This window comes from Dreissena polymorpha, chromosome 7 (genome assembly GCF_020536995.1).
Source record: "Dreissena polymorpha isolate Duluth1 chromosome 7, UMN_Dpol_1.0, whole genome shotgun sequence".
Taxonomy (NCBI): domain Eukaryota; kingdom Metazoa; phylum Mollusca; class Bivalvia; order Myida; family Dreissenidae; genus Dreissena; species Dreissena polymorpha.
Window position 1 is genome coordinate 97,909,204 of NC_068361.1, and position 16,085 is coordinate 97,925,288.

Here is a 16,085-nt window from a genome sequence, read left to right on the forward strand (position 1 = left end):
AAAAAATGTGGGTACGAAATATATTTTGATAGGAAAAAAAATGGGTATGAAAAAACGAAAAAAAAAATGTATTTGAACAAAAATGAGTACGAAAAAAATGGGTTCGAAAAAAATGGGTAAAAAAAAATTGGGTACGAAAAAAAATTGCGTACGATTTTTTTAATTACGGAAGATGGGGTACCTGTCAGTATACCGGGGTACGCAAAAGTATCATTTGAAAATCGGTGTACGGTGTAGACTACTTCAAAGTACCCGGAGTACGGAGAAGTAGTACCCGTGGGATACTTGACCCATTCAGCCTAAGTACCGGTACATAGATTGTAAGAGATAAAAAAATTTGGTACACAAAAAATTTGGGTACGAAAAAAAATGTGTACGAACAAACGGAAAAAAATTAGGTACGAAAAAAATTGGGTACGAAAAAAAAATAGGTACGAAACAAAAATTTCGGTACGAATTTTTTTATATGGAAAGATGGGGTACCTGTAAGTATACCGGGATGCCCAAAAGTATCATTTGAAAATCGGTGTACGGTGAAGTATACTTCAAAGTACCCGGGGTACGAGGAAGTAGTTCCCGTGAGGAACTTGACCCATTCAGTACCGTACATAGATTGTAAGAGAAAAAAATTGGGTACAAACACAAATTTGGATACGAACAAAAATTGGGAACGTAAACAATATGGCTGCGAAAAAATTGTTGGGTGTCTGGTTCCTGTCCCGAACCTCTCGATAAATTTGAAGGAGGACGGGGACCAAGATGCCTTTAGCTTTATCAATGATAATCAACGAGGTATGCCGATTGAGAAAATTTAGCTAACTCAATCGGACTGACTGGGTCTTTTACATAGGTCGCCATTGCGAAGAATGTGTTCACGGTATGATAACTTAGACGAGCTGCTTCGCTGAAGCAGCATCGTCAATAATAGTTCAAAGCCGTTTAAACTGTTTGAATAGAGGAGCCTGACTGAGATATGCAACAGTAATTGAGCACACAATTTAAGTCTTAAATATCGCTTAATCATTTTCCAATAATAAATATTTATAGGCTCGCAGAAAATTAATACATAATAATAACACGGTAATGTATTACATACAAACATGACAATGTTTAATGACGAATCAATTTCGTACCAAATCTGAACCTCTTCCTGATAATGAATTTAACGCGAACATATAATGATATGTATATACTGCACGTTCCTCCGAGATGCGTTTTGATCGGTCGGTTATGAATTTCAGATTCGCTCGCCCGCCGTTATTTACCACCGTTTAGACCCAGGTTATCTATTCAAAAAGGCTAACCCCAAACGGTCCGTACAGCGTAGGTCCGTCAACCCCGGCCTCTTCAACAATATGACCTGAGTTGTATAAGTTAATACAATCTATTTTAACAACATGCAACATCATGAACCTGCATATTTGAATTCCAGGATTATTTAAATTTGATCAAACTGACAATCAGGTCAGTGTCAATGTCAAAATTAACATTTAAACTAAAAATAGTACTTGCATTACTCAAATTTATGTCAATCTCACATGCGAAAGTTAATACGTGTCCAAAATGGGGTACTCGCAAATATAGCAATATAACAATATACTCCAATGTAGCCAAGAGTAGCCAAGATCGCATGTGCTAGCACACACATTGCTATGTTATATAAGGGCAGAAGAAACAAACCTATTTAAATAATTATTAATCATGCATGTATTCCGTACATTTGCATGCAAGTGACTTTTGATGTTGTTTTGACAATGAAAAAAAGACGAACACCATATGAATGAGTTAAACATCGTGCTAGGATGAATCTTGTTTTCAATCTTACCAATGCTACAGTTACTTATAGTCACTATCATTACATCTACATCACTCGGATATTTTCTGAAAGCTAAATATTCTAATAAATAGTGCATACATATTCACGTTGAATCTTAAATATGTTGGACAATGCACGTTTTAACATTGTATAGAATCAAGAGTCAATAAGTTGAGAAACCACATATTGTAACGTACCTACGCTACAGTTGTCACGCGTCCATCCTGCTGCACATTGGCTATCGGGACAGGTACCATCAATATGATGACATGTTACATTGTCGTAACAATGGCATATGGAGGAGCAGTTATTACCAAACGTCCCAGGGCTGCAGGCTAAAATCATAAACGTCAATTCAGCTATAATCAATCAAAGCGTTGAACGCTTAAAAACTGAGGCTTGCCATAACGTGAGCTCTACATCAAGTCCAGTTATAAGTAGTATTTCAAGAAAACAATTTGATTATGAATAATGGTTAAATCATTGATGACACGTCGTTAAAATATTATTACTGATAAATATTCAATTAAACATGTTTATGTGTGGCGCTGTGGTAAGTTTCGTTGGCGGCTAGTTAAATTGAAGACAATGCAACAGTGGACATCAGTGTACAATCGCCATATCAAATTATTTGGGTTTTTTTACTTGCAGTAAAAACGACAACAGGTGTCACCGCATTCAGAAAACGATCCATTTATCGTTTAATCTCAACTGCAAACTGATTATTAACTAGTTTGTGTTATTTTCCTGTAACTTATTTCAGTAACAGTAATGTACAATCGCTTAACTTATCGAATATTCCACAAAACTGGTATACAATAATATGTTAATTTAATGTACTCAGTTAGTGTTTATCGGTTTCAATCTTTGTCATGATTCTTACTTTCATTACAGGCGAGTCCTCTCCAGCCGTCTTGACACACCGCAGACATACATGTGCCCGTGACACTTTCACATGGTCCAGAAAGACAATGGCACTCTCTTGAACAGTTTGCACTGTACTTTCCGGGTAGGCAGTCTGAACAAAATAACATTGTAAAAGATACTCATCGTCAAGTACTTATATTTACCAATTATTGTTGCTTATTTAAATGTTTTAGCACTGCTTTATTCAATATACCAATTTTGTCCTGAGCTGTTAGTACAATAAAAAAATTAAGGTGGTTTAATGTGTTATGTGCAGACTCTTACTCTGCATTGAACAGCCAATACATGGAATATGTCATGGAAGACCAAATGACTTCTGCACATAATGTGCAACTAAGTGGACGAGTAGCGTTTTTCACGGGAAGTACATTGGTTGTTAAACAAACGTCTCGTGTTTAAATAATAGGCATCATTTTTATTTTTAATAGTTTATACATGTTGTTAATTAAAAAAAACAAGAACGCTATTATATGAAATTATGTAAAGTGGCGGATGCGAAACACGTCATTCAATTTAGCCATACAGTGTTTTGGTAAATACTTTATGTATTGTATGAAGCATAGAGAAAACAGCAAAACAGTAAAGTCTAAAAACAACATTATGTATGACACGAATGACCCTCCCACCCCATTCCGATTTTGTATGAGACTCGACATACGCTGGAACAAGAAATATCTCACAATATGTTCGGCGTAATGATACATTAAAATGCACACACAGCTGGTCAATAAAGTTTACACATAAATATTCAAACTTATGAGATACCATTTTATATAGTTACATAATTATTATAGGATATTAGATATACGTGCATGAAACATTAATAGTGTATACATCATTAATGGTTAATTTAATAAGAATACTTAAAGTATGTGTTCTTCGTGATCGCAATAATTCACGAAAATTCGTGTTATATAGCTGGCAATGCAAAAAATAACAACAACAACAAAACATTGTAAAATAACTGTGTCCTGTACTTTCTAAAACAGTAATGTTAAACGAATCAACGGGTCTTGTTATAGTTTGACCCTGGAGTGGCGCTTCGCGTAAGGATATAATTGTATCATATAGAGAATACTAGGTTAGCGTTGAATACAGAGAAGTTAATGTTGCGAGGCTTAGAACGCCGGGAGCGCGAGCCTTGGCGATCGCTTTCGGTGTTCGAGCCGAGCAACATAAACTTCTCTGCATTCAACGCTAATCCTAGTATTCTATTTATCCCATGTGATTTTTTTTCAACGTAACATTTAACATAAATAGATCTAATAACCTTAACAATAATTTTAATTCAGTCGTAAAAGCGCTTAAAATCTCACGAATGTAACCATGCGTAGTAATATAAATGTATTTGTTCTGGTACGCAAAATAGTCTTTAAAAAATTCACACACAAACTGTAAAACAAGTAAAAATATCACCATATGCCTCGATTCAATTTTACGCAGTATGCGATGTGTAACACATTACGACCGCGAAAAGAAGATTTTACTTTACTACAATTCATTTTATTTTCGAAACAAAATTATCAAAATCCAATATGGCGGCGATTGCTCCTGACAAAATGATGTCGATGTCAACATACATGTACACTATCGAAGACCTTGACAATTTCGTCGAGTAAACAGACAATTGCAGCGACACTTTATTTGACTTAATATACAGGGCAATACGTTTTCCGACTTCGGACGACGAATTTAAGGACGCGCAGAACGTGTTTTTTATATAATGTTATGGGTATGCCGTGTGTGATCCGATACATTAATGGCGCCCATGTTAAAATAATTTCCCTGAGAACAGGGAACGACAAAAGTACAAACAAAAACCAAAACACGTTCGAACTAGTATCTTACCTTTAATTATCCTTTAAAATCCATCTAATAATCCATTAAACTCAATAATTGACGATTTTGCATCTAGGGTCTTTAACAATTATGTTAGCATAGTTAAATAAAGACCCTTATGCATCCTATCACTATATTCAAATGAGTTTAAGAACTCAATAAACTTTCTTCTTCGTCACACGCTACGTCATGTACTCTACATTACTGCTGTTAAAATGAACCAGAGCAGTTTATCAAATAATAGCCGTTGGAAAACTCGGTTGCATTTGCAGATTTCTGCATACATACATTATGTTTAAACATGCACAATATGTTATTTGTCTATGGTAAATGCCCTTATTGTAAAAGAAAATAATTTAATATATAAATACACAAAGAATGGAAAACATTCCATTACACAACAGATAAATGAGGGGATAATACCCGTGTACAAAATGGGACGTTCCGAATTCCAGTGTGGTGCTATTTTTACCATCTTATACTTTACACAGCTCTATGCCTAACGTGAATTAAATCGGAAAGCAAATATTGCAGATTATTTATGAATCGTGCGATATATGTATGGCGTGTATATTCTTAAATGGTAAAAGTATATGCATGGATTATAAACAATGCAAATTACACGAAATAAGGAAAATGTGATAAATTGACAATTCAAATATGTCGATATGCAGTACATGTACATGTGAAATAAGTCGCGTTTATAATAAATCGTCAAAAAAATTGGGGGAAAATGACGCAATAAGTATGTCATTTTAGGACGCCATCAATCAGCTGATTCATTATACGGATGGCGAAAAATTATGTCATATGACTAGATTTAAAGGTTGAAGGTCGTATAATTTTGAAGCTAAAGTTTTCTCGACTTTATTTCTTATGAAAATCATTCAGTGGTAAAGTAAAAAGTAGTTCGTGCACGCGACAGGTATATCCCACAAGGTTGAATACAGGCTAGTATATTCCATAAGGTGTTATACCGTCAATGTCGCGTTGAAAATGGGATCAAATTATGCTATGTGTTAACGCGATCTTGAACACATATATTAGAAAAGAGTCAACAGTATAAAATTGGTTAAAATTAAATAATGGGCTAAACGTTAAAACTTTACAAAAACGTTTATGTGTAAATTGTATTTTCCAGGTAGATTAACCAACCATTCCCGTGCACTGCTATATTTTGAACTTATACATTAATGCCAGTTAATTTTATCTGCCAGAGTTTGTGAGAAATTGAGTATCCATATTTAATACGAGATAAGCAACGAGGTGAATGATCAATCGCAGATCAGAGATCTATTAGTGATAGTTATAGAAGATACATTGGTAAATAACTTCATTGAATACAATTGTGTGGCATTCACAGTCAAAACAGTATACAGCAGCAAACAACGTTAAGAATAAGATATAAGTCTGTTTTCCAAATTGTTTCCCCATTATAAATAAATTGGAAGCCAATGGTTTGTAGAATGTCTCTCAGCTGACATTGTAATGTTAGAATGCAACATTCGGGTCTAATAGTGAGGAAATCTTCAACAGTCCATTACCTAATGATGAGGCCCAAATCGAGGGTTAGACAGGAGGTAATTTCATACGCTAGTTAATGTGATTGTACAGTTTCAGAACTAATACGCGACACTAGGGGCCATAACCTCGGAATAAACACCAAAGCATAAAGGTGCATCTAGGTTTGTACAATTTCAGTATCAATATTACTAGCGCGACATAAGTATAAAAGAAAAACCTTAAAATTAGGCCATAATTCCGATTGTGTCGAAAATCTGCGAACCAAAATATGGAGGTGCTTTAGTTCATATGCTGGATTATATGTGTGTGAATTATGCAATATACAAGTTAAAACATAAAATTGTTTGCTAACGAGCGATGCCATATCTGCGGTTATGTTCGGTTATGTATAAAACACCGAACCAAAAAATGGCGGTGCCAAAGTTCGTTTTCTTTTAAAGAGTCATCCGACATCCGATCTTTTTTTAAATTACGCGCGTCTCAAAACAAATGGGATGGGCAGACAAACAAAAACAATATGCCCCCTCTAAAGGGGGGTGGGGGTGGGGGGGGTACACCAAACGATGATACGAAGTACGCATTGAACAACCGTGAAGATAACAATAGTTTAGAACATTAGAACATTGAACGGAACGCCTTACAGTTTGATTGCTGAAATCAACTTTTTGTGCCATGTGCCTTATAGGATCTGTACAGTTATTCATACATTACATTTCCTGATTTAGTTATTAACTGACAGCTGGTAGGCAATGCGAATTTAAACCATTTTATTTCGATCGTATTCATACTTGCATAGTATCCGAAACACAATAGGTAAATTAACATTGTTTACAGATAAAAAGAAACGATTTTAAATTTAACACGACGATAATTGGTATAGCATACAGGGCGTTTGTTCAAAACTGAACCTACTTTAAAACGATAGAAAAAGCATATTTAGCAAACTTCCCAATAATACCCGTGTAAGAAGGTATAAAGCGGGTGTAACAAATTGCTATTTAATACGCGTATCATTTTGTAAAGAAGGCTTTCTTACTTTAACTCCAGTTGGCCATGCAAATTCTTATTATCGTAAACATAGATTTAAGAACTGTAAAGCTCTGCACGGTAATTGATTCGTGGTTATATCACTTTTAAATAAGTAAGTATAGACAATGAAACAAATATCATATTACTGACTGAGACGTCACGCAAATCCACGTAACATTTCGTGTATTAAAAAAAAGGTCAATTATTAAAATAATTCGAAAACATTCAGCTTCAAAGCATTTTACCTGCTTGTCGGTATATCATAATCTCGCATATTGTCATATGTGTATTTGTTGTCATGATATTTGATAGGACTTCACCCGAAACTCGTACACGATATACTTCGCGTGGAGGAGCCAGTAAAGTCATCGCATACGACCGGTTATTCGAAGTGAACGCTTCGTTCTGAAGTGATTGATCCTGTCTTCCCAGTAACAAGGTGATGTTGTCAAACTGATTAAAATCTGAAAAAAATATTTAAACATAAATGTGCGTCGTATATGAAGGTTATCTTGACTATATAAGATAATAACAAGTTGTTTGAATATTTTTTGTTTCTTAATATAACCAACATAACTTCATTTTAACAAAATTCATATCATTAAAATACTATCGTTCAATACAACCAAATAAACACGGGTCAGTAATTAATTTACTAGCTGGAAATAGTAACAGAATTAAAGATTGGATGGTACAATAGCCAGTTACCTTAAGCCGTTAGTGATGATGGTATACCAACTATGGAGGTTGACGAAATGTATGATCATTTTGTGACATTATTAAACTGTGCAGAAACGTCGATAACGAAATAGGACACCGTGATTTTCTTGTAAATGATTAATGCGAGAAAACAACGTAACGGAGCAAAGCAAGTTGAGTGACGTGTATTAAAGGGATCTTTTCACGGTTTGGTAAATTGACAAAATTGAAAAAAGTTGTTTCAGATTCGCAAATTTTCGTTTAAGTTATGATATTTGTGAGGAAACAGTATTACTGAACATTTACCATAGTCTAATATAGCCATTATATGTATCTTTTGACGATTTGAAAACCTAAAAATTATAAAGCGTTGCAACGCGAAACGATTGAATAATTTGAAGACTTCTGTTGTTGTCGTTTAAATTTACGAAACTACGAAGATTGCTTATATAAGGAATAAAATACTTAAGCTATGTATGCTCGGCGGAATAGCCGAGAGGGCTAATGCGTTTTTACTTCAGACTAACTCCAGGACTCCGGGGGTCACTGGTTCGAGCCCTGGTACCTGCTACTTTTTTTCCTTGTTTTTATTTTATTCATGATTTTTTACTGGAGCTTTTAAGATCCAATGTTTACATGTATCAATATAAAGCATTTAATGACAAACTTCAAAATATGCAAAAATATGTGAAAAGGCCCCTTTAAATGGATCTGAATGTCGGGAACATCTTGTGAAAACAATGGGGACGATATATTTCAGAACTGTAAATCCGACGGACGCAAAAAAAAATAATAGTACAATTATGCATGCAAACGTTGCAAAGTTGAAAGGCTAGATGGCCAGCTAATATTTCGAACTTATATGTGTTGCATTGTGTTGCATTTCACAATCACTCTAGCCCAGCCAATGTCTTTTCAGAATAAACACATGATGGCAAACGGATGTAGTCAAGGCAACATGAAAATAGTGGAAATTATCAAAGTACGGAAAAAATTTTAAACTAAAAAGGGCGATCAAAGCAATTATTGATTAATTCATTTTATGAGCGTACAGCTGTAATGTTTTGCTTTCCAAGCTTTGGAGGAAATACAAATATATATGTTTGAAGCGGATTTCTAGACATTCATGTTAATCTGTGATATACATATCACTAAACCTAAATATGTTTTTATTAATTAATCGTTGATCTATACGCACGTATATCTATACGTCCTAGAACTAGAATCTTTTCCACGAGATAAGTCTTGTCCAGTGTCAGTTGCACCCATGAAGGTCTTTGAAGAGCTGCGCAACCTCTACAACATATCGGAGTGAATTGGATATTTAAAATACCATCGTTGACCCGATCTGCGGGCCAGTATGGATCCCTGTCTGATGTAACCGCGATGCTTGAATTAAGGATCTGGATGGGATCTGAAATATAAAAAAACAATTCTGATTATACAAAGATAACTTAATTTAAAGCAAATGTCTATCGTACAAAATGTGTCTGTTGATGCCACTGTAATATGATTTGTATTGTAAGTCTGTCGTTGTCTTATAGAGTATATGTTTATATATCGAATGTCTCTTTAAATGTTGTTCGCACACTATTTATGGAGTGGTGTTATCTTTATTAATGCTTTCTTGTGTTGTTGATATGAATTTCGGATATCTTGGTAAACCACATTCATGAACAAAATAGATATATGAAGGTTCGCCAAAAACGGCTTATCTGCTTAAGACATGTCATCAGTACTTACATAATTTACTTCCTATGCAGATAATTTACTTATTTAGCGAATCACTTTTTATATGACATGCTGACGTAATGACATTTTTTTAAATATTTAAACATAAATTAAATAACATATATATAATGTTCCATTAACAAACAAGCATCATTTAAATAAATAGAAATATATTTAACGATTTCTTTGCTTTGGACCAGAGTTAGTGTACGGTATCTGTCATAAGTGTAATAAGATACTCATGTTCTCGTATATTCATATCGTACAAACAAACGCATTCATGATGTTTTCTCGTCTAATTGACATTTAAATTTCCATGGATATGACACTAGTAGATTGATTAGTAAATAGGTGCGCATGCCTTTCAACGATTGGTCCTCGCTTGAAACTAGTGGTAACTTATACAAAATTGTGACGGGTAATCAAATAAAAAATTAGTCACGCAAACCTCCAGGAATATGACTAATAAGATGCTGAATCATAATTTTAATTTTAAGTCTGCATTTAGTTCGTGGATATTTTGTAATATCATTATATCCGCATCAACAATTATTATTATTAATTAGCAATACATTCAATTACATTATTATACGGTACGATCTATATTTTCCAATTGAATCAGTATATGTTCGTTAATGCACCCACTCACCTTGCGTATGTACTTTGAATGGTCAATTTTCGATTGATAAAACACAAAATTCAGCATTTGACATATCAAGGGATAATATAATCTTAATTTTTCAATCTTAAAAAACACATAGTTAGCTAACCATTAGGCAAACGAATTGATCAAGCGCTCAAATGTGTCCATTCCTTCGCAAGAAAGAATGTAGTAATTGATTCTTCCGTCTGTCCGTCCGTCATTTTACCAAGCTTTTGCGGAGCATATCTAAAAAAGTATATAAGGAAGAAAACAAAATTCAAATAAAGACGGAGGGTTTATTATTTAGAGATCAGTTATTTTGGGTAAAAATGTAGTATCAAAAAACCTGTCGGCAATCAAATATATCAAAGTCTCCATCCATAAAACCTTTTTAGCAATGATCTTAAAAAAATATTGTTGTATTAATGCTTTACAAATTAATACACACACCTTCTAAAAATTAAATAATTAACATGATCGGTTCAAATTTAAGCAATCGAAATATATTGTAAACAAACACGTGATATGTTACGCATGGTTAAGACATACTATAATAGTGTTATAGGACATGCTGACGTAATGACATTTTTTTTAAATATTTAAACATGAAATAAATAAAATATATATAATGTTCCATTAACACACAAGCATCATTTAAATAAATAGAAATATATTTTACGATTTCTTTTCTTTGGATCAGAGTAAGTGTACGGTATCTGTCATAAGTGTAATAAGATACTCATGTTCTCGTGTATTCATATCGTACAAACAAACTCATTCAAGAAAGAATGTATCAATTGATTCTTCCGTCTGTCCGTCCGTCAGTTTACCAAGCTTTTGCGGAACATATCTAAGGAAGTATAGGAGGAAGAAAGAAAATTTCAAATAAAGACGAAGGGTTTATTATTTAGAGATCAGTTATTTTGGGGAAAATGTAGTATCAGAAAACCTGTAGGCAATCAAATATATCAAAGTCTCCATCCATAAAACATTTTTAGCAATCTTAAAAGAAGATTGGTGTATTAATGCTTTACAAATTAATACACACACCTTCTTAAAATTAAATAATTACTATGACCGGTTCAAATTTAAGCAATCGAAATATATTGTATACAAACACGTGATATGTTACGCATGGTTAAGACATACTATAATATTGTTATGTTAATAAATAATCAATGTATGCTCGTTCGAAAGATGAATTTATTAAGGGGCGTGATTAAGGTGGTGAAAATGAGAACAATGTTAAAATACCTTGAACAAACTGATAATTGCTTTTTAATAGTTTACAAAATGCTTTATTTAGTTTGATGTTATTTTAAACGAATTAAAGGAAATATTAAACTTATTAAATAACTTTGTATTTAATAATAACATAAGTCGTGTTCCATTTCAATATTGTCCTTAATCTAATATGAATGTTCATTCGCAAGAACATTTTAAATCCATATTAGATTATCAATTAGAGGTTTGCTAACGTTTGTATTAAGTCAAGTGGGATTATTTATAATTCATTCAATTATTGGCAGCTCAAAATGCATTCATTATTTTCATACAATGTTAATAATTTCAAGATTGTCATTTCACCAATTCCAACATTTCCAACGTTTGCTGATATTAAATCCGTTGTCGTAATGTTGGATTCGTCTCGCTGTCTTCACATGGCATACATTATGGTTAGTTTTCATGAAATTGCCCGATACATGACAATACCATCGTTCACACAATGTCAATCATGCCCATATTTACCTTTCAGCTCTAAATATGTCATTTACCTTTGAGCTAAGGATATAGGTCTTGCGCCTCACACACCCTCTGCTGAGCAGTTTGGGGACTTTTTCTAATGTCTTATTATATGAACTTACGGTCTGCACAAGCTGTACCATGCCTTACATGATATGTGGCCTCTAATGATAACCACGAGGAAAGATTGTTCATGCCGTCACAGCATTGTGAAACGGACGACATAAAACACAACACTGAACTTAATTAAATTGTATGGTGGTTTCCTATAATCATATCTAAACTGATAATGATTTCTCTCAAATTTAAATCGTATAAAGCGCATACAAAGAAAAATCAATGTGTACTACTACTACTACTACAACTACTACTACTACTACAACAACTACTACTACTACTACTACTAATACTACTACTACTACTACTACTACTACTACTACTACTACTACTACTACTACTACTACTACTACTACTTCTACTATTACAACTACTACTACTACTACTACTACTACTGCTACTACACCAAGAGCTGTCACCATAGGATGACAAATGCCCCCTATAAACGCTTTGATATAAGTTATGAGCATTTTTCGAAACTAAACGCAGATTTCGAAACCTAAACGAGGACCCTCAGTTCAAGGTCAAGGTCACAGGGGTCAAAATTTGCATGCTTTGGGAAAGGCCTTGTCTATATACACATGCATACCAAATATGAAGGTTATATCTAAAGGGACATAGAAGTTATGAGCATTTTTCGAAACATAAACGCAGATTTCGAAACCTAAATGCGGACCCTTAGTTCAAGGTCAAGGTCACAGGGGTAAACAAATTTGGGTGCATGGAAAGGCCTTGTCCATATACACATTCATACCAAAGATGAAGGTTATATCTAAACGGGCATAGAAGTTAATAGTATTTTTCGAAACCTAAACGCAAATTTCGAAACCTAAACGGGGACCATAAGTTCAAGGTCAAGGTCACAGGGGTAAACAAATTTGTGCGTATGGAAAGGCCTTGTCCATATACACATGCATACCAAATATGAAGGCTATATCACAAGGGAAATAGAAGTTATTAGCATTTTTCGAAACCTTACTAAACGCAAAATGTGACGGACAGACGGACAGACAGTGCGATCACTATATGCCCTCCTTCGGTGGCGTGACTACCACTACTTCTACTTCTACTACTATTACTTCTACTACTACTACTATTATAACTACTACTACTACTACTACTACTACTACTACTACTACTACTACTACTACTACTACTACTTCTACTTCTACTACTACTAATTTTACTACTGCTAATACTACTACTACTAATACTAATACTACTACTTCTACTACAACTGCTACTGCTACTGTTCTGCTACTGCTACTGCTTCTTCTTCTGCTGCTGCTGCTTCTGCTGCTGCTGCTGCCTCTGCTGCTGCTGCTATTACTGCTGCTGCTGCTGCTGCTTCTGCTGCTGCTGCTGCCTCCACAACCGCCACCGCCACCGCCACAACCACCACCACCACCACCACCACCACCACCACTACCACTACTACTACAACTACTATTATTACTACTACTACTACTACTACTACTACTATTACTACTACTACTACTACTACTACTACTTCTACTTCTAATTACCACCATAATAATATAGAGAATAATAGGTTAGTGTTGATTATAGATCAGGTTTATCATGCGAGGCTTAGAAAACAAAAAGCACGAGCCTTGGCGAGTGCTTTTTCGTTTTCGTGCCGAGCATGATAAACCTGATCTATAATCAACACTAACCTATTATTCTATTTATCCCACTTTTTATTCAGTAAATATTTTTTATTAAAACAAAATTAGTTATCATGAGTGTTTGTCGTACTTTGATAATGACTGTTGTGTAACCAAGGTCAGTGTATTACTCCGCGTTCCAAAAATAACCGCTGATCTTTTTTTAAATCAATATCGTTCTGTAACAAAGAGTCGAGCGTTATTAATTACAATTTGAATCATATTGAATTGCAAATCTTAAAGTTTTATAATATCAATATGACATTAAGTTGTTATATACAAGGAACTACATTTGTTTACAACGTAGCCTAACACCACACATAATTCACTTTCGATATCAAACTATCAACTCGATCACGAGGTGCACAATATTTGCTTCTTTGTTATAATATGTGGTTATTTCGTGACGAAATAACAAAGATAACTTGGATTTAAGCTAATTATATACATTAACATTTTGAATGTGGAAAGTGGCACCAAAGAATTGTGAGGCAAAGTTGTTCGAACTAGAGAAAGACATTTGCAGGTGAAGTGACTGGGTGGGGCGAACATCAAGAACAACTTGTTCGACGGTAGACAGTGGTTGTCTAGGCTGCATTTCGGCCATAGTTTCAGTGCATGAAGGTGAACAAGAGGAAGCTGCTGTATTGTTACTGGACTGAGAAAGAGTGTTTGAACACTTTTGCTGCTGTTCAACAGATATGTTGGAATAATTGGTTATGGACTGGACATTTTTGTGCCCTGTTATGACCATGGTTTCAGTGGGTGGAATGTTTGCATTTCGAAGTTTTTGGACCAGGAATTTGCGAACTAAGTGGTTCGTAATTCTATTGTGCTTGGGAAAGCCGGCGTCTTTTGCCATGGCCTTCAGCATCTGACCTAGCTTGTTGACACCGAATTGTTGACGCAAGAACCACTGTGATACAGTGTCATTTGTGCGTATTGCCAGGTAGAAAGGGTGCTTACTTGAAGAAAAATCAGATGGACGCATATCCGAGTACAGCTTGTAAATTAACACAGGTTTTCTTGGTCCAGACGATTGTTTTCTACGGTCAAAGGGGAGCAACTCGAACTGACTTCTTCAAAGGGGAGCAACAACAACAGAACCTATTTGCAACATAGTGTTAAATTCTAATACTAGAGGTTTTAGTGACAATAAATGACAACAAACACGTTTTTTACTACTTTTATTTGTTCTAAGGTCATAAAGATTGACAAACATTTGAGATTGCTTTTATTATTGATGCACTTGGCAAATACAGGTGACGAGGTGCGTGGGAAAAAGTAGTCCCGGTTCGGCAGTTGATGACGTCATTTCGTGCCGTTGATTATAGCTCTGCCGTTCATTATAGATGAAATTTAATCAATAAGGCTTTAATCAACCGAATTCGCTGTAAAAGTGGGATAAAAATATAATAACAACTTAGATGTTGATGATAATGAAGTTGATTATTATGACTATAGCGACTATTATGAGAAAGAAAAGGACGATGATGGTGATATTGATAACGAAACGACTGTGATGATTCTGCTGCTGCTGATGATGATGTTGATATTGCTGAGGTTGTTTTTATCCTGAAGAAGAAGAGGTAGAGGAAAAAAGATGCACCTGCTGCTGATGATGATAATGATGCTGCTGATGCTGCTGTTGATGCTGCTGCTGCTGATGATGATGATGTCGATGATTATTATTATCATTATGATTATGATTTTGATTATGATTATGATTATTGTGATGATATGGATAAGGCAGAAGAGTCGGATAATGCTGAAGGTCGAAAGTTACCTGCTGCTGCGCTCACTTCCAATAAAAATCCAACAATACATAAAGTGAACTTTCCTTGTTTAGACATAATGAAATCAATGTGTGGCCAAAAGGTCCAACTAAAACCTTTTCACATAAGTATAATACATGCGAATTCTATTCAGTTTAAGCGATTTTTAGTACAATAGCGTCAGATTGCTACACTTTCTTCTTTACATGTAATTATGAGAATTAAGTCTTTTGATATAAGGTTACAGAAATAATATCCTTGTTACATCCTCAGGGGCGTAGCTAGCATTTTGTTTAGCTGTAGGCCCGGATATGATACATAAAAACGGAGGTCCTCACCCTGAAAAGTGTTAAATCCTTTTACGCCTGTGGTGAAATTTAAAGCATATCTAGACAAATAACAAAATAAGAAAATATAAGACTTGGGCCTGTTTTTCTTTGATATTTTACTGTTTTATCTCAATGTCAGAGAACTATATTTTGTTTTTGTTCGGCATCAAGGGACCGAAACGACCCGGATTCAGTCAATGAATCGGGATACGGGGGCAAGTGCTCCATTTTAAATGTCCGCGGTCA

The 16,085-nt window shown here is 34.6% G+C and overlaps 1 protein-coding gene across 7 annotated transcripts in view; it reads right to left on the minus strand.

The window, feature by feature from the left end:
• LOC127839366 (protein draper-like) overlaps positions 1 to 15,703 on the minus strand; it is a 21,842-nt gene extending 6,139 nt beyond the window's left edge. For 6 of the 7 annotated variants that reach the window (XM_052367740.1, XM_052367739.1, XM_052367738.1 and 3 more), the window contains exons 1-5: positions 15,522 to 15,703; positions 9,033 to 9,248; positions 7,381 to 7,599; positions 2,700 to 2,834; positions 2,014 to 2,151 (exon numbers count right to left, since the gene is read on the minus strand). In XM_052367740.1, the coding sequence (XP_052223700.1) occupies positions 2,014 to 2,151; positions 2,700 to 2,834; positions 7,381 to 7,599; positions 9,033 to 9,248; positions 15,522 to 15,588 (775 nt within the window). In that variant the 5' untranslated portion in view covers positions 15,589 to 15,703. The remainder of the gene's footprint in view (positions 1 to 2,013; positions 2,152 to 2,699; positions 2,835 to 7,380; positions 7,600 to 9,032; positions 9,249 to 15,521) is intronic. The other variant, XM_052367741.1, reaches the window with a different exon arrangement.
• Positions 15,704 to 16,085: the final 382 nt, after the last annotated feature.